This window comes from Ranitomeya variabilis, chromosome 2 (assembly GCF_051348905.1).
Source record: "Ranitomeya variabilis isolate aRanVar5 chromosome 2, aRanVar5.hap1, whole genome shotgun sequence".
Lineage (NCBI taxonomy): Eukaryota > Metazoa > Chordata > Amphibia > Anura > Dendrobatidae > Ranitomeya > Ranitomeya variabilis.
The window spans coordinates 783,209,268-783,229,327 of NC_135233.1; the positions used below are offsets into that span (position 1 = coordinate 783,209,268).

Below are 20,060 nucleotides of genomic sequence, written 5' to 3' on the forward strand. Positions count from 1 at the left end.
TCAAGTAGACAGTTGACGAGAACGTCAAGGTGGCTGTGCTTTCCAAATCTTTCCTATATACCAACCAGGAGGAAGAACCCCAATTTGTCTTAGATTCTTCCAAGATGGTGGTTGGCTGGGTTGGACTGGCTATCTGGCATTTCTGGAAAATGCCAGAAGGGCCAATTACTCTAATTGGCTGCTCAATCACCTCCACTGTCTCTTCAGCATGCACATCAGGCAGCATTAGCTTGCCTTGCACACACAATCACGCTTCACTGATGAAGCCAGCAGGACCAGGGGCGCTGCGCTGTGCTCTTCTGTGCTGCCCCTTGGCCCTGCTGATTTCAATTCAGTAGTAGTGCAATCATCTACACAAGCAGAGGTGGGCTGGGCAGGCCCCCATGCAGAAGTTTTAGGCCTCCCAGCACGGTACTGTGCTTTGGAGTTGTACAAGTGCCGGCCTGACCATTCCAGTATTGCAGACACACACTGCATGATGTAAGGGAGCTGGCTGGGCTGAGAGGAGCTTTTTCAATGAGGTCAGCAGAGCGAGGGGGGGGGGGGGGGGCTGGGGCAGGAGGTCTCTGACAGTGTCAGATCTTGCGTTGTCATAGTGTCTGCAATGGGGCTGAGGCACAGTGAGATGATTTATTGCCCAGCTTGAACCTTGACAGATCGGGTTGCGCTGTCAGTGGAGTCATCGGCTCCAGCATTTCCCAGTCCCAGAGTGACTGCAGACAGCTGTATATAGAATCATGTGCTGACTTCTCCTGAGCCTGGCTCCAGGACATCATACACTTTATTTATTATGCTTACTTATATAGCGCCATTAATTTCCACAGAGCCTTACCGATATGATCATCACTGTCCCCATTGGGTCTCACAATCTAAATATACACTTCATATAACATATAGAGCCACCATATATTATATCATGTATGTCCTGCAGCCAGGTCCAGGAGTGATCAGTCATATACAGTGCACAAAGTACATACAGTGTACATGACAATATGTCACTGATATATCCTATACTATGTGCACAGACATCTGATCTTATTTACAGGACAAAATATGATGATATAAGATCTGATGTCTATGTACATAATGTAATATATGGCATGACACGTTACCCTGCATATAACATCTGATGTCTGTACACATAGTGTTGGACATATTAGGGATATAACATGCTGTCTGCACAGAAATTGTATGTTATATACAGCGAAGTATGTGAATGGTGTAACATCTGATGTCCGAAGCCACAGTATACAGTAGCGTAGCTAGTGGGGGGCAGAGTGGATGGTTACCCTGGGCCCCAAGCTCTGGGGGGCCCACCCAGAGCTACACTGCCCTTAATTAATCAGCATGTATAATGTCCATTTACAGTTGAACCCTGTGGTAGATCTCCCTGCACTAGTGCTGTCTGTTCTGTAGACCACAGATCGCTTTATGCCTCAGGTCTACAGAATGACTGAGGCGCCTGACGCACGCTGAGGACGTTAGAGTCCTGGCACATTGCTGTCATCGTGCTGCACCAGAACCTTGATGTTTGGTGCGGTAGTCGGCGCTGTTACAGCACATTGCCTTGCCGCTGGACACATCAGGATCCTGGTTTAGATGAGTATATATTTTTTTTAATTAAAAATTGTGGTGTGATGTGGGGGCATCATAAACAATGAGGGACTCTTATACATAGTGTGGGGGACCCTGAAAACGTGTGGGGGCCCTCATACATTTTAGGGACTACTTTAGCAGCCATTATATTGCTTGTGGACTAATGCAGGGGCCATTCTACATCTTGGGGAGTAATGCAGAGGCCATTATATGATGTGGGAGCAAATACGAGGGCCATTTTACAGCTGGTGGATTAATGCAGGGCCATTATACAGCTGGTGGCTTAATGCAGGGGCCATTATACAGCTTGTGGATGAATGCAGGGGTCATTATGCAGCTTATGGGCTAATGCAAGGGGCCATTATGCAGCTTGTGGGCTAATGCAGGGGCCATTATGCAGCTTGTGGGCTAATGCAGGGGCCATTATACAGCTTGTGGACAAATGCAGGGACCATTATGCAGCTTGTGGGCTAATGCGGGGGCCATTATACAGCTTGTGGATTAATGAGGGGCCATTATGCCGCTTGTGGGCTAATGCAGGCACCATTATACAGCTTGTGGAATAATGGAGGGGCCATTATGCAGCTTGTGGGCTAATACAGGGGCCATTATACAGCTTGGGGACTAATGCAGGGGCCATTATGCAGCTTGTGTGCTAATGCAGGGACCATTATGCACGTTGTGGGCTAATGCAGGGGCCATTATACAGCTCGGGGGCTAATTATACAGATGGTGGACTTGGCAGGGACAGGGCCATAGTCATGACCGAGGCCAGCTGTGTAGTTGTGCCCTGGTCTCCCATCACATGAAAACAATACTCATTGCTCTGCATACCTGTGGCTTCACTTTCGGCACCGACATGGTCTCCTCTGGGTTTCTGTAGGATCCCTCTTGGCGGCTTTGCAGAAATCAAGTACACAGTTCATTTCAACTTTCAAATGTACAACTTATCTGGTTTCCTTACACAACACTTCCATATTCATTACAGCATCATCAGCAGGTGCCATTATGCACACCTCTTCCTCTTTCGCTGTACTCCTTTCTTTGTCACACGGCATGTGCACGGGTCTGACTGTATCATACAGTTCCTCAGCGTCCTCCCTGTCCAGACTTACTTCGCTTGGTGGTTCCCTCAGCTGTTTCACAACGGTTCTGAGGGCATCTGCCCATGCTATAAGTTGCCACATGGTGAGCAACCTGCCCGTCTGTACTGCCATTATCTTCCTTTCAGCTCCAGTTCTCACTACTGCTGTACTGCTGCTGTTCTGTCCGAATGGTACTGGATGGCTGGGCTCTAGTGATAAGCGAGCATGCTCGGGTGTTCTCCGAGTATTTTGGCGTGCTTGGAGATTTAGTTTGTCGATGTAGCTGCATGATTTGTGGCTGCTAAACAGCTTGAATACATGTGGGGATTGCCTGTTTGTTAAGCAACCCCCACATGTATTCAAGCTGTCTAGGAGCCGCAAAGCATGCAGCTACATCGACATAAACTAAATCTCCAAGCACGTTGTCCTCGCGATGTCCTCCCTCCCTTAACGGCAACTGACCCCTCCTATAGTGAACTATGTACCACTGTACTGCAGGGCTGTATTTAGAGTTTCTGCTGCCCTAGGCACTTTTAGTGCTGCCTCCCCCTTTGATGAGTATGACACTATCGGCAGTGACTTTGGCAAGAATCGCTGATGTGAAAGTCGCCTTTTGCAGCAGATCGGGCAGTTTTTCTGCATGTGCCGCGTAACGGATCACTTACGGCAACACTGCGTTCGGCCTCATTCATTCCCTATGCGATTTGCGTGCCGCAAATGATCTGGCAAATGCGGTACCATACCTCCCAACTTTTGAAGAAGGGAAGAAGGTATAAAGTTTGCGGCGTGCGTAGTGCGCCGCGGCAAATTTTAGGCTATGCCTCTGACCACACTCATTTCACAACTAGTCACACTCATATCCATGTCCTAACCACAGCCATTTAGCACTGCTGATCACACTGTTTTATATACAATAATTATAAACAAAAAAATATGGCCACACAGTGCTCCATACTGTATAATGGCCACACATGATGCTCAATACTGTATAATGGCCACACATAGTTCTCCATACTGTATAATGGCTACACATGATGCTCAATACTGTATAATGGCCACACATGATGCTCCATAGTGTATAATGGCCACACATGATGCTCCATAATGTATAATGGCCACACAGTGCTCCATACTGTATAATGGCCACACATAGTGCTCCATGCTGTATAATGGCCACACATAGTGCTCCATACTGTATAATGGCCACACATAGTGCTCCATACTGTATAACGGCCACACACAGTTCTCCATACTGTATAATGATCCCACATGATGCTCCATACTGTATAATGGCCACACATAGTGCTCCATACTGTATAGTGGCCACACATAGTGCTCCATACTGTATAATGGCCACACATAGTGCTTCATACTGTATAACGGCCACACACAGTTCTCCATACTGTATAATGATCCCACATGATGCTCCATACTGTATAATGGCCACACATAGTGCTCCATACTGTATAACGGCCACACAGTTCTCTATACTGTATAATGATCCCACATGATGGTCAATACTGTATAATGGCCACACATGATGCTCCATACTGTATAACGGCCACACATGATGCTCCATACTGTATAATGGCCATTGGCCACACATGATGCTCCATACTGTATAACGGCCACACATGATGCTCCATACTGTATAATGGCCATTGGCCACACATGATGCTCCATACTGTATAACGGCCACACATGATGCTCAATACTGTATAATGGCCACACAGTTCTCCATACTGTATAATGATCCCACATGATCCTTAATACTGTATAATGACCCCCCTCCTGTATGCATGGCTCATATTCCGCCCCTGTATGCAAGGCTCATATTCCCCCCTGTATGCATGGCTCATATTCCCCCCCTGTATGCATGGCTCATATTCCCCCTCCTGTATGCATGGCTCATATTCCCCCCCTGTATGCATGGCTCATATTTCCCCCTCCTGTATGCATGGCTCATATTCCCCCCTGTATGCATGGCTCATATTCCCCCCCTGTATGCATGGCTCATATTCCCCCCCTGTATGCATGGCTCATATTTCCCCCCCTGTATGCATGGCTCATATTCCTCCCTGTATGCATGGCTCATATTCCCCCCCTGTATGCATGGCTCATATTTCCCCCCCGTATGCATTGCTCATATTCTCCCCCCCTGTATGCATGACTCATATCCCCCCCCGTATGCATGGCTCATATTCCCCCTCCTGTATGCATGTCTCATCTCTCCACCCCACCCCCCGCTCCCATCTTGAATGGTGCAGCTTACCGTCCTCCTTCATCCCCCCTCCCCTGTACCACTGTCCCCCCCGTCCCTCATACTTACCTGTTCCTCACCACGTGGCTGTGCCGACATTCCTCTGGCTTTGTCCCGACTCCCGGCGCAACACCTTCTACCTGCGTGAGCGGTCATGTGATACCGCTCATTAAGGTCATGAATATGTGCATATTCATGACCTTATTGAGCGGTACCACGTGACCGCTCATTCAGGAGCACTGCAGAAGCCGAGACAAGGCATCGCTGGAGCAGGGTGAGTATCGTCTTCAAGGAGGGTGGATGGTAGTCGGGCGGCCGGGGTGGGCGGGGGCTGGGGCAGTGGAGTCGGTCGGGAGGTGACCCAGCTTTCATAAAGAAACAACAAAAAAAAACAACAAACCTTGCTCAGGTGCCGCCCCCTGCATTGTCCCCGCCCTAGGCACATGCCCTCACGTGCAAATACGGCCTTGCTGTACTGTATGAACTAACTATAAAACTGTCAGCAGTCCACCTTGTGAACTACATGGGTCCTGCACTTTCCCTATGTCAGAACTATTATACATAGCAAGAGAAGTGTATACATTTATACAAATATAGGCAAAGGGAATATTAACACTAAAGAAGGGAGTGGAGGATTACACGGTCCCGGTGCACCCCTTACAGACTAATACAGGGGCCATTATACAGCTTGTGGACTAGTACAGGGGCCATTATGCAGCATATGGGCTAATGCAGGGGCCTGTGCATCTTTACATGCCAGGGCTGAATTTTAGTCTCAGTCCGGCCCTGGTGGTTTGCCAAGCAGGCAAGTACAAGTTTAGAGGAAAAAAAAACTATAAATCTTCAGCATAGCGAGTGTGAGCGAGCTGAGTGTGACCTGAGTGTAAGTGTGAACGGCGGTAAGTGTGACTTGTGATTCAGTGACTTTGGAATCAGGGAGTTTCCAAGGGAGGAATTGCTGTCTGTTTGTTATTAATACTTTGTATTTATTTTTTATTTAACGTTTCTGTGTGGTGCAATCCCCATTAGGAAATGTGCTCCACTATTGTTAATGCCATCCAGTGCACATCTTGCCACATGTATGCAATCCTTGATCAGCCGGTCGAGGGTGCATACTGCTGTACGAGATGTGAGCACGTTGAGCATTTAAAAACACAGATTCTGGATCTAAATGTGCAGCTGGCAACACTGAGATCCATTGACAACATGGAAAGGAGTCTTCTGCTCACTGAGCAGACGCTCAATGGGATAGATGAGGGGGGGGATGGTAGGATGGAGCTGCAGGACAGTGAAGTAGCAAGCTGGGTGGCATTTAGGAAGCGGGGTAGAGGGAAGAGTGCCAGGGAGGCTAGTCCTGATCTGGCACACCCTAACAAGTTTGCTAAGTTGGCAGATGAGGGGGATGTCAGTACAGGGGTAGCACTGCTGCAGCCAGGCATTTCCTCTGAAAGCCGGAGGAGTGACTGCTCCAGTAAGGAGGGAAATAGGAGAGCAGGGCAGGCCAGACTGGTACTGGTAGTGGGGGACTCAATTATTAGGGGAACAGATAGGGCAATCTGTCACAAAGACAGGGATCGTCGAACGGTGTGCTGCCTACCTGGCGCTCGAGTCCGACACATCGCTGATCGGGTTGACAGATTACTGGGAGGGGCTGGTGAGAACCCAGCTTTCATTGTGCACATTGGCACAAATGACAAAGTTAGAGGTAGGTGGAAGGTCCTTAAAGATGATTTCAGGGAATTGGGCTGCAAGCTGAAAGCAAGGACCTCCAAAGTGGTATTTTCCGAAATACTGCCTGTACCACGTGCCACGCTAGAGAGGCAACGGGAGATTAGGGGGGTTAATAAGTGGCTCAAGAATTGGGGTAGGAAGGAGGGGTTTGGGTTCCTGCAGAACTGGGCCGACTTCTCAGTTGGCTACAGGCTCTACGCTAGGGACGGGCTGCACCTCAATGGGGAAGGTGCAGCTGTGCTGGGGGAGAAAATGGCTAGAAGGTTGGAGGAGTGTTTAAACTAGGGATTGGGGGGAGGGTATTCAATTTATAGGAGGGGAAGATAGTGCAGATAGAGACCTGGGCACAAATAAGGAAGTTGGGGGTGGCGGTGTCATGGGGGTGGGGTTAGAACAGTTAATAATTTAAGAAAGAATAGAGGTACAGAGAGGAACATCAAGTGCATGTATACTAATGCCAGAAGCCTCGCCAACAAAATGGACGAATTAGAACTAATGTTGTTGGAGCATAATTACGGTGGGGATATCTGAAACATGGCTGGATGAGAGCCATGACTGGGCTGTTAACTTGCAGGGCTATAGCCTGTTCAGAAATGACCGTACAGATAAGCGAGGGGGAGGGGTGTGTCTGTATGTAAAATCGTCCTTAAAACCCATCCGGTGTGATAATTGTGAATTCCGTTCTTGGGCTCCCTCTGGTGGTTGTAAATGCACTTTTGTGAATTCTGCCCTTGGGCTCCGTCTGGTGGTTTCAAGTGGAACTGCTGCTCCTTGGGTTTTGCATTAGCAGCTGTCTCCACTTATCTTCTCTCCTGGCTTTGCTATTTAACCTGGCTCTGGTCTTTATTTCGTGCCAGCTGTCAATGTTTCTGGGTTGGATTCAGATCTCTCCTTGGATTTCTCTTATGGCCTGTCCATTTCAGCAAAAGATAAGTTCTTGCTAGTTCTTTTGTTGTCCATTTGCTGTGGACTTAATCGCTCAGCTTATGTTATGTCTTTTCTTGTCCAGCTTGTCAATATGATTTATTCAGTCTAGCTGGAAGCTCTGGGGAAGCAGATTTGCCCCTCCACACCGTGAGTCGGTGTGGAGATTATTTTTGTAAACTCTGCGTGGACTTTTAGTTTTTAATACTGACCGCACAGTATCCTTTTCTATTCTGTCTATCTAGATTAGTAGTGGCCTCCTTTGCTAAAATCTGTTTTAATTTCTGTGTATGTCATTTCCCTCTCCACTCACAGTCAATATTTGTGGGGGGGCTATCTTTCCTTTTGGATTTTCTCTGAGGCTAGATAGCTTTCTGTTTCCATCTTTAGGGGTAGTTAGTTCTCAGGCTGTGACGAGGTGTCTAGGGAGTGACAGGAACATCCCACGGCTACTGCTAGTGTTGGTGTTAGGATTAGGAACTGCGGTCAGTACAGATACCACCTTCTCAGAGCTTGTCCCATGTTTCCTTTTAGCCACCAGGTCATAACAGTACAGCTGGCCCACAATGTGTTGAATGCATCTCAAAAGAGGGAAAAAAAAGAAGTTCTGAGCCATTTTCTTTTTTCTTTGCAGTCTGTTTGGTTTTTTTTCTTCCCCTTAACCTCTGGGTGGTTCAGGATTCTGGTGCTGACATGGATATTCGGGGTCTGTTCTCTCGTGTGGATCAACTCGCTGCACGGGTACAGAGTATCCAAGATTGTGTTGTTCAGACTCCGGTTTTAGAACCTAGAATTCCAACTCCTGATTTGTTTTTTGGGGATAGATCCAAGTTTTTGAATTTCAAAAATAACTGCAGATTGTTTTTTGCTTTGAGACCCCGTTCCTCTGGTGACCCCATTCAGCAGGTGAAGATTGTTATTTCTCTGCTGCGTGGAGACCCGCAGGACTGGGCATTCTCCCTTAAGTCAGGGAATCCTGCATTGCTCAATGTAGACGCATTTTTTCAAGCGCTTGGATTGCTGTATGACGAACCTAATTCTGTGGATCAGGCAGAAAAAACTTTGCTGGCTCTGTGTCAGGGTCAGGAAGCGGCAGAAGTATACTGCCAGAGATTTAGAAGGTGGTCTGTGCTCACAAAATGGAATGAGTATGCCCTTGCAGCAATTTTCAGAAAGGGTCTTTCTGAAGCCCTTAAAGATGTTATGGTGGGGTTCCCCACGCCTGCTGGTTTGAATGAATCAATGTCTTTGGCCATTCAGATTGATCGGCGCCTGCGCGAGCGCAAAGTTGTGCACCATATGGCAGTATCCTCTGAGCAGAGTCCTGAGCCTATGCAATGTGATAGGATATTGACTATAGCAGAACGGCAGGAATTCAGACGTCAGAATGGGCTGTTTTTACTGTGGTGATTCTGCTCATGCTATTTCTGATTGCCCTAAGCGTACTAAGAGGGTCGCTAGGTCTGTTACCATTAGTACTGTACAGCCTAAATTTCTCTTGTCTGTTACCCTGATTTGCTCATTGTCGTCCTTTTCTGTTATGGCATTTGTGGATTCAGGCGCTGCCCTGAACTTAATGGACTTGGAATTCGCCAGACGCTGTGGTTTTTCCTTGCAGCCTTTGCAGAGCCCTATTCCCTTAAGGGGGATTGATGCTACCCCATTGGCCGAGAATAAACCTCAGTACTGGACACAGTTGACCATGTACATGGCTCCAGCACATCAGGAAGATTGTCGTTTTTTGGTGTTGCATAATTTGCATGATGTTGTTGTGCTGGGTTTTCCATGGTTACAGGTACATAATCCAGTGCTGGATTGGAAATCTATGTCTGTGACAAGTTGGGGTTGTCAAGGGATACATAGTGATGTTCCTTTGATGTCAATTTCCTCTTCCCCCTCTTCTGAGGTTCCTGAGTTTTTGTCGGATTTTCAAGATATATTTGAGGAGCCCAAGTCCAGCTCCCTTCCTCCTCATAGGGACTGCGATTGTGCTATTAACTTGATTCCTGGTTGTAAGTTCCCTAAGGGCCGACTTTTCAATCTGTCTGTGCCAGAGCATGCCGCCATGCGGACTTATGTTAAGGAGTCTTTGGAGAAGGGGCATATTCGCCCGTGTTCGTCACCGTTGGGAGCGGGATTCTTTTTTGTTGCCAAGAAGGATGGCTCCTTGAGACCCTGTATAGATTATCGCCTTCTCAATAAGATCACGGTCAAATTCCAATACCCTTTACCTTTGCTTTCTGATTTGTTTGCTCGGATTAAGGGGGCTAGTTGGTTTACTAAGATTGACCTTCGAGGGGCGTATAATCTTGTTCGTATTAAACAGGGTGACGAATGGAAAACAGCATTTAATACGCCCGAAGGCCATTTTGAATACCTTGTGATGCCATTCGGGCTCTCTAATGCTCCATCTGTGTTTCAGTCCTTTATGCATGATATCTTCCGGAATTATCTTGATAAATTCATGATTGTATATTTGGATGATATTTTGGTTTTTTCCGATGATTGGGAGTCTCATGTGAAACAGGTCAGGATGGTATTTCAGATCCTTCGTGCTAATACGTTATTTGTGAAGGGGTCTAAGTGCCTTTTTGGAGTTCAGAAGGTTTCTTTTTTGGGTTTCATTTTTTCTCCCTCGGCAATTGAAATGGATCCTGTTAAGGTCCAGGCCATTCATGATTGGATTCAACCCACATCTGTGAAGAGCCTTCAGAAATTTTTGGGCTTTGCTAATTTTTATCGCCGTTTCATTGCTAACTTTTCCAGTGTGGTTAAACCCCTGACCGATTTGACGAAGAAGGGCGCTGATGTGATGAATTGGTCCTCTGCGGCTGTTGAAGCCTTTCAAGAGCTTAAACGTCGTTCTACTTCTGCCCCTGTGTTGCGTCAGCTGGATGTTTCTCTCCCTTTTCAGGTTGAGGTTGACGCTTCTGAGATTGGGGCAGGGGCCGGTTTGTCTCAGAGAAGTTCTGATGGCTCTTTGATGAAACCGTGTGCCTTCTTCTCCAAAAAGTTTTCACCTGCTGAGCGTAATTATGATGTCGGTAATCGGGAGTTGTTGGCTATGAAGTGGGCTTTCGAGGAGTGGCGACATTGCCTTGAGGGAGCCAAGCATCGCGTTGTGGTCTTGACCGATCATAAGAATCTGATTTACCTTGAGTCTGCCAAGCGGTTGAATCCTAGACAAGCTCGATGGTCCCTGTTTTTCTCCCGTTTTGATTTTGTGGTCTCGTATCTTCCGGGATCTAAGAATGTGAAGGCTGATGCCCTTTCTAGGAGTTTTTTGCCTGATTCTCCGGGAGTCCTTGAGCCGGTTGGTATTCTCAAGGAGGGGGTGATTCTTTCTGCCATCTCCCCTGATTTACGGCGGGTGCTTCGGGAGTTTCAGGCTGATAAACCTGACCGCTGTCCAGTGGGGAAACTGTTTGTTCCTGATAGATGGACTAGTAGGGTAATTTCTGAGGTTCATTGTTCAGTGTTGGCTGGTCATCCTGGGATTTTTGGTACCAGAGATTTGGTTGCTAGGTCTTTTGGTGGCCTTCCTTGTCGCGGGATGTGCGTTCTTTTGTGCAGTCCTGTGGGACTTGTGCCCGGGCGAAGCCTTGCTGTTCCCGTGCTAGTGGGTTGCTTTTGCCTTTGCCGGTCCCTGAGAGCCCCTGGATGCATATTTCCATGGATTTTATTTCGGATCTTCCTGTTTCCCAGAAGATGTCTGTCATCTGGGTGGTTTGTGACCGATTTTCTAAGATGGTCCATTTGGTACCTTTGCCTAAGTTGCCTTCCTCCTCTGATTTGGTTCCATTATTTTTTCAGCATGTGGTTGGTTTGCATGGCATTCCGGAGAATATTGTGTCTGACAGAGGTTCCCAGTTTGTTTCTAGATTTTGGCGGTCCTTTTGTGCTAGAATGGGCATTGATTTGTCTTTTTCTTCAGCATTTCATCCTCAGACAAATGGCCAAACTGAGCGAACTAATCAGACCTTGGAAACCTATTTGAGATGCTTTGTGTCTGCTGATCAGGATGATTGGGTGACCTTCTTGCCGTTGGCCGAGTTTGCCCTTAATAATCGGGCTAGTTCGGCTACCTTGGTTTCGCCTTTTTTTTTGTAATTTTGGTTTTCATCCTCGTTTTTCTTCAGGGCAGGTTGAGCCTTCTGACTGTCCTGGTGTGGATTCTGTGGTGGACAGGTTACAGCAGATTTGGACTCAGGTGGTGGACAATTTGACGTTGTCTCAGGAAAAGGCTCAACGTTTTGCTAACCGTCGTCGGTGTGTTGGTCTCCGGCTTCGTGTTGGGGATTTAGTCTGGTTATCTTCTCGTCATGTTCCTATGATGGTTTCTTCCCCTAAGTTCAAGCCTCGCTTTATTGGTCCTTATAAGATTTCTGAAATTATCAATCCGGTGTCTTTTCGTTTGGCCCTTCCAGCTTCTTTTTCCATCCATAATGTTTTCCACAGATCTTTGTTGCGGAGATATGTGGTGCCCGTGGTTCCCTCTGTTGATCCTACTGCTCCGGTGTTGGTTGAGGGGGAGTTGGAATATGTGGTGGAGAAGATTTTGGATTCTCATTTTTCGAGGCGGAAGCTTCAGTATCTGGTCAAGTGGAAGGGTTATGGCCAGGAGGATAATTCTTGGGTTGTTGCCTCCGATGTCCATGCTGCCGATTTGGTTCGTGCTTTTCACTTGGCTCGTCCTGATCGACTTGGGGGCTCTGGTGAGGGTTCGGTGACCCCTCCTCAAGGGGGGGGTACTGTTGTGAATTCCGTTCTTGGGCTCCCTCTGGTGGTTGTAAATGCACTTTTGTGAATTCTGCCCTTGGGCTCCCTCTGGTGGTTTCAAGTGGAACTGCTGCTACTTGGGTTTTGCATTAGCAGCTGTCTCCACTTATCTTCTCTCCTGGCTTTGCTATTTAACCTGGCTCTGGTCTTTATTTCGTGCCAGCTGTCAATGTTTCTGGGTTGGATTCAGATCTCTCCTTGGATTTCTCTTATGGCCTGTCCATTTCAGCAAAAGATAAGTTCTTGCTAGTTCTTTTGTTGTCCATTTGCTGTGGACTTAATCGCTCAGCTCATGTTATGTCTTTTCTTGTCCAGCTTGTCAATATGATTTATTCGGTCTAGCTGGAAGCTCTGGGGAAGCAGATTTGCCCCTCCACACCGTGAGTCGGTGTGGAGATTATTTTTGTAAACTCTGCGTGGACTTTTAGTATCCTTTTCTATTCTGTCTATCTAGATTAGTAGTGGCCTCCTTTGCTAAAATCTGTTTTCATTTCTGTGTATGTCATTTCCCTCTCCACTCACAGTCAATATTTGTGGGGGGCTATCTTTCCTTTTGGGATTTTCTCTGAGGCTAGATAGCTTTCTGTTTCCATCTTTAGGGGTAGTTAGTTCTCAGGCTGTGACGAGGTGTCTAGGGAGTGACAGGAACATCCCACGGCTACTGCTAGTGTTGGTGTTAGGATTAGGAACTGCGGTCAGTACAGATACCACCTTCTCAGAGCTTGTCCCATGTTGCCTTTTAACCACCAGGTCATAACAGATAATATAGGTGAATTTAATGAAAATGTAGAGTCCCTGTGGGTGGAGATAAGGGGAGGGGGAAAAATAATAAATTACTGATAGGGGTTTGTTATAAATCTTTAAAAATAATGGAAGCAATGGAGAATATCCTCGTAAAGCCAATAGATGAAGCTGCGACTCAAGGAGAAGTCATTATTATGGGGGACTTCAACTACCCTGAAATAGATTGGGGAACAGAAACCTGCAGTTCCAGCAAAGGTAATCGGTTTTTGACAACTATGAGAGACAATTACCTTTCACAACTGGCTCAGGACCCAACAAGAAGGGGGGCACTGCTAGACCTAATATTAACCAACAGGCCAGACCGCATATCAAATATAAGAGTTGGGGTCACTTGGAGAATAGTGATCACAAAATAATAAGTTTTCGTGTATCCTTTAATAAGATGTGTAGTAGAGGGGTGACAAGGACACTAAACTTCAGGGTTGCAAATTTCCAACGGATGAGAGAGGATCTTGGTGCAATTAACTGGGACGATATCCTGAGACATAAAAACACACAAAGAAAATGGGAGACGTTTATTAGCATCCTGGATAGGACCTGTGCACAGTATATACCGTATGGGAATAAACATACTAGAAATAGGAGGAAACCAATATGGCTAAATAGAGCTGTAAGGGGTGCAATAAGTGACAAAAAGAAAGCATTTAGAGAATTAAAGGAAGTAGGTAGTGAGGAGGCATTAAATAAATACAAAAAATTAAATAAATTCTGTAAAATGCAAATCAAGGCAGCGAAGGTTGAGTCAGAGAGACTCATTGCCAGAGAGAGTAAAAATAATCCCAAAATATTGTTTAACTACATAAATAGTAAGAAATTAAAAAATGATAGTGTTGGCCCCCTTAAAAATAGTCTGGGTGAAACGGTGGATGAGGAAAAAGCCAATTTGCTAAATGACTTTTTTTCATCAGTATTTACAAAAGAGAATCCCATGGCAGACAAAATGACTAGTGATAAAAATTCCCAATTAAATGTTACCTGCTTAACCCAGCAGGAAGTACGGCGGCGTCTAAATATCACTAAAATTGACAACTCTCCGGGCCCGGATGGGATACATCCCCGAGTACTGCAGGAATTAAGTTGGTCATTGATAGACCATTATTTTTAATCTTTAAAGACTCCATAATAACAGGGTCTGTACCACAGGACTGGCGTATAGCAAATGTGGTGCCAATATTCAAAAAGGGGACAAAAACTGAACTTGGTAATTATAGGCCAGTAAGCTTAACCTCTACTGTGGGTAAAATCCTGGAGGGCATTCTAAGGGATGCTATACTGGAGTATCTGAAGAGGAATAACCTCATGACCCAGTATCAGCACGGGTTTACTAGTGACCGATCATGTCAGACTAATTTGATCAGCTTCTATGAAGAGGTAAGTTCCGGACTGGACCAAGGGAGCCCAGTGGATGTAGTGTATATGGACTTTTCAAAAGCTTTTGATACGGTGCCACACAAAAGGTTGTTTCATAAAATGAGAATAATGGGGATAGGGGAAAATATGTGTAAGTGGATTGAGAGCTGGCTCAGGGACAGGAAACAAAGGGTGGTTATTAATGGAGCACACTCGGACTGGGTCGCGGTTAGCAGTGGGGTACCGCAGGGGTCAGTATTGGGCCCTCTTCTTTTTAACATATTTATTAATGACCTTGTAGGGGGCATTCAGAGTAGAATTTCAATATTTGCAGATGACACTAAACTCTGCAGGGTAATCAATACAGGGGAGGACAATTTTATATTACAGGATGATTTATGTAAACTAGAAGCTTGGGCTGATAAATGGCAAATGAGCTTTAATGGGGATAAATGTAATGTCATGCACTTGGGTAGAAGTAATAAGATGTATAACTATGTGCTTAATTCTAAAACTCTGGGCAAAACCGTCAATGACAAAGACCTCGGTGTATGGGTGGATGACAAACTCATATTCAGCGGCCAGTGTCAGGCAGCTGCTACAAAGGCAAATAAAATAATGGGATGCATTAAAAGAGGCATAGATGCTCATGAGGAGAACATAATTTTACCTCTATACAAGTCACTAGTTCGACCACACTTAGAATACTGTGCACAGTTCTGATCTCCGGTGTATAAGAAAGACATAGCTGAACTGGAGCGGGTGCAAAGAAGAGCGACCAAGGTTATTAGAGGACTGGGGGGTCTGCAATACCAAGATAGGTTATTACACTTGGGGCTATTTAGTTTGGAAAAACGAAGGCTAAGGGGTGATCTTATGTTAATGTATAAATATATGAGGGGACAGTACAAAGACCTTTCTGATGATCTTTTTAATCATAGATCGGTGACAGGGACAAGGGGGCATCCTCTACGTCTGGAGGAAAGGTTTAAGCATAATAACAGATTCTTTACTGTAAGAGCAGTGAGACTATGGAACTCTCTGCCATATGATGTTGTAATGAGTGAGTCATTACTAAAATTTAAGAGGGGACTGGATGCTTTTCTTGAAAAGTATAATGTTACAGGTTATATATACTAGATTCCTTGATAGGGTGTTGATCCAGGGAACTAGTCCTGATTGCCGTATGTGGAGTCAGGAAGGAATTTTTTTTCCCCAATTTGGAGCTTACTCTTTGCCACATGGGTTTTTTTTTGCCTTCCTCTGGATCAACATGTTAGGGCATGTTAGGTTAGGCTATGGGTTGAACTAGATGGACTTAAAGTCTTCCTTCAACCTTAATAACTATGTAATTATGTAACTAGTATGTTGCCAGGTCCCTGTCATTGAGTCCTGTGTTGTCTGAAACTGAACCTGTTCCTGAAACCCGTGTTGTCTTAATCAGAACCTGTCCCTGAAACCCGTGTTGTCTGACCCAGAACCTGTTCTTTAATCGCACTGTCTGAACCAGGACCAGTGTCCATCCTGTCTCGTGATCCAGTATCCATACTGTCTGTACCTACCCCGATATCCTTTATACCAGTATCTGAATCCTGTCGGATCCTGATCCTTGGGGTCTGCTGCTGCTGCAGTACTTGGGACTGCCCAAGAGTGGAACCTAGCGGCTACCCACAGTGCTAGCTTAACTCCACCATCAGGAGCTCTAGCGAAAACTAGGTAGCCCCTAAGCCACGCCCTTCCTTGGTAAGCCCGGCTTGTGGCACAGGGGGTCCACAATCCATGTGTGAGACAACCTCTTAATAATTAGGCTATTGTTACCCCAGCAACCCCTTCTTTAAGTCTGCTGTGTGCTACCTGACCTGGTATGATATAGCATCACACAAGCTCAGGTCCATAGAATAGGATCCACTAGTTACTCCTTCATGTGTCCATCATTGTATTGAAAACATAAGTGTGATGCATGTCTTGTAGTCAATGCTTGTGTGGCAAGAAACTTTCCCAAAACCCTAAAGAAAAGTCTTGTTCTCTTTTTCTAATATAACAACGTTTCTATTCATCCCTTCTAATAAAGAAACTCTTATTTTTGTTAAGAGTCAGTGAGAGGTGGGGGCATATTTTGAGTCCAACAATGTAAAATAACTTTATGGGTAGCCGTCACTCATAGATATGAGATCTATCCTGATGTCTCACAAATGAAATAGAATGTTTCTCTAGAATATTGACTAAAGCCCAGTCTGGTATTTCTTATGAGATTTCATGATCCATTTTTTACACATCTCATTAAAGCATACCAGTAATAAGGTGTAACAAACATTAAGAGGACTCCCACCCCTACCAATCCCAAGATTTGTCATCCCAAAATACCATGTAAGTGGAGTAGTAGTGTACATTTATGACCACGGGCCCATTTACAATTTTGGGTCTGTGTGAACAGTATGGCAACCCCCACTCCCATAAAGAATGAATGAACCTGCACACTGCCATAAGACTCCTGCTGTTGTGATGGTTGGGGGTCTCAGAAATTGATTATTAATTTATTATTTATCCTGGATAGGTGATAAATGTTGTTGGTGGGATAACCCCCTTTAACTTCCTACAATATATTGTAGCTTAAGTGGAAAAAGTCAGGAGATTTTTTCTATTTAATCTGAGAGCACCACATTGTAGGGCAGAGGTGTCAAACTGCATTCCTCCAGGGCCTCCAACAGGTCATGTTTTCAGGATTTCCTTAGCATTCCACAAGGTGCTGGAATCATTCTGTGCAGGTGATTAAATTATCACCTGTGCGATACAAGGAAATCCTGAAAACATGACCTGTTGGCGGCCCTCGAGGAATGCAGTTTGACACCTCTGTTGTAGGGGCAGAGACCCTGATTCCTTAGATATGTTACTTATTAGCCTGTGTGCTGTAGTTTCAGTATAAGCAGTGTTTTATCAGTAGAGGACTAGATCTCATGTGCAGGCCAGTCAGGCTAATCCATGTAACCCCGCCACCACCACTGATTCTGCCAATGCAGTGTACACATGAATCTGTCAATCAGTGGTGTGGGAGGAGTTATACGCAGCTCAGCATTCTGACAACTGCCACACCTACAACTGAACAACATGGATAATATCCAAACTACTGTAAAGTCCAGTAAGTGACACACCACTGGAATCAGCCTCTCTGCCCCTACATAATGCTGCTCTCAGATGACATAGCAAATAGCTGCTGCAAGATTCCCTTTAAGAATATTGGGATCCGTAAAAAAAAATATATAACAATTTGTCCCTTTTTAAAGGCTTTTCTTACAATATAATCTCAATGTGTGTTTGTAGGAGTTCTGTGGACAGGAATCCCCAACCATCATAAGCCTGAAGGACTTGGTTTAGAGAAGATGTTTTGATTGGCTATTATTGCATTTTATTTTATTGCAATGTTGCGGCGACCAAAAAAAACGTAATTCTTGTGTTTTGATTTTTTTTCTCTTTACGCCGTTTACCGATCGGATTAATTCTTTTTATACTTTGATAGATCGAACGTTTCTGAATGCAGCCATACCAAATACGTGTATTTTTATTCTATAAACTTGTGTTTATGTTTTAATTCAGGAATCAATATTTTGTGGAATAACCATGATTTTTAATCACAGCTTTCATGCGCCCTGGCATGCTTTCCACCAGTCTTTCACACTGCTCCTGGCACAAAAATGTAAGCAGTTCTTCTTTGTTTGATGGCTTGTGACTATCCATCATCCTCTTGATTACATTCCAGAGGTTTTCAATGGGGTTCAGGTCTGGAGATTGGGCTGCCCATGACAGGGTTTTGATGTGGTGGTCTCTTAATTTTTGCCAGTGCTGTACATGTTTTTTAAACTGGATACAAGCTGAGCTTCACCTGAGGACTAGCACAACATGATGGAGTATTCAGGAAACCTTACAGCAGTGCTATCCTGGAGAAGAAAGTGAAAAGAGCAGTGGTAGGATATCTGGAAAGCAGTGTCCTAACATCTTGTGCTATATGTTTTAGGGGCAAGTGTTATTAATAAGCAGCTATAAAATATTACAACTGTCCCTCCATGTCTGCATTGTGGTTTTTTATTTATTCATTTTTTTTTTGTTATTTTCATACAATACATTAAACATACACATTAAAATAATACAATGTACAGAACATAAGTTGCAGATGTTTAAGTCTGGATCTACGGCTGTGAAAATATCCTGGCAGATTAGTGAAAGGACAAATACGGTATTCATTATGTATCACTCATGAAATCTTGTAAATTCTTCCAAAACTGTCCTGGGTTTCACACTTAATAATATTATTGTCATTTCTCTGCAAAATTGCTTTTTATTGAGCTGCTTTGAAAACGGTCAATAAATGTAGAATAAAGTGATTTAATAATGCAAGTGTGGGAATACCTATGTGCCTGGCATTAAAGCGGCAGTGGCGCCCCACGTTTTCAGTGGTAGCTACTCTACGTCATATTTATTACAATTATTATTCTTATATGAGTAATGGCTATTTTCTAATATTTGAAACTGGAGTTTTATGAACCTATTTTTATCTGTTCTGAAATGATTTTGCATGTATTCTCACCAGCTATAAGGACACCGGTTATATATGTGAATATTGCATTGCAGGCACTGCATCGGTTGCGGTTGCGGGACTTCTTGCGGCTCTTCGTATAACAAAGAACAAATTGTCCGACCACACAATTCTGTTCCAAGGAGCTGGAGAGGTACAGTGACTTCTCAACCATTTCGTGGTGCACTTAATATTATTTTCAAGCAAATAATCTGTCTTCTCAATTACTAATAAAAACCTCCCTCAGCCTTTATGAGCAGAGCAGTTTTCAGTGGCGTATTCACCAAGATTGCAATTCAGGACGTTTTCTATAACGACCCTCAGATGCTTGGGTAAAGAAATTCTATTAAATATAAAATGTGTGGCCATATAAACTATAAAGATGGTGACCAGTGTTGAAGAGTCACTCTCTTTTTTTTTAAGGGGTTGTCCACTAGCTGAACAATCTCTTTTTAAATGAAGTAGTCCCCCTTGTAAATATGACAGATACTCACCTCCTTCACCAGCTCCATTCCACGATGTCAACGGCGGGTCTCTTGTATGAAATTGTTATGCTACATGAACCAATCAGCGGCCACTAATAGGCTGCTGCCCTTCTTCTGCTTGTATAAGTTCATCTGGGAAGTGAGAGCGCGGCAGCCAAAGACTGGCTGCTGATTGGCTAAAGGGGTGACGTGGCATAACACTGAAACGGAGGCCAGGGGATAGTCATGGCGGAGGGTGGCAGTAATGGCACACCCTGACCCTCCATCACATTAACACATTGCAGTCCACTTACATGTAAGTCAGGGTCCATTCCACACTGCCGGGGTTCCTTTTCTTTCAACACCACACAATGATAGTCAGAGTCCAGGGTCATCTTCAACATAATTTTACTCAGCTCGTCCAATTTAGCCACCAAAACAGCACAAGATTCTTTGCAGAATATCACCATTCTGGTCCCTGTACTGTCCCCACTCCTCCA

At 45.0% G+C, this 20,060-nt stretch overlaps 1 protein-coding gene across 1 annotated transcript in view; it reads left to right on the forward strand.

Moving 5' to 3' along the window:
- ME1 (malic enzyme 1) overlaps positions 1-20,060 on the forward strand; it is a 444,597-nt gene that overhangs the window by 398,585 nt on the left and 25,952 nt on the right. Inside the window, exon 8 of the mRNA XM_077289802.1 lies at positions 19,153-19,250. Coding sequence (XP_077145917.1) covers positions 19,153-19,250 — 98 coding nt within the window. The remainder of the gene's footprint in view (positions 1-19,152; positions 19,251-20,060) is intronic.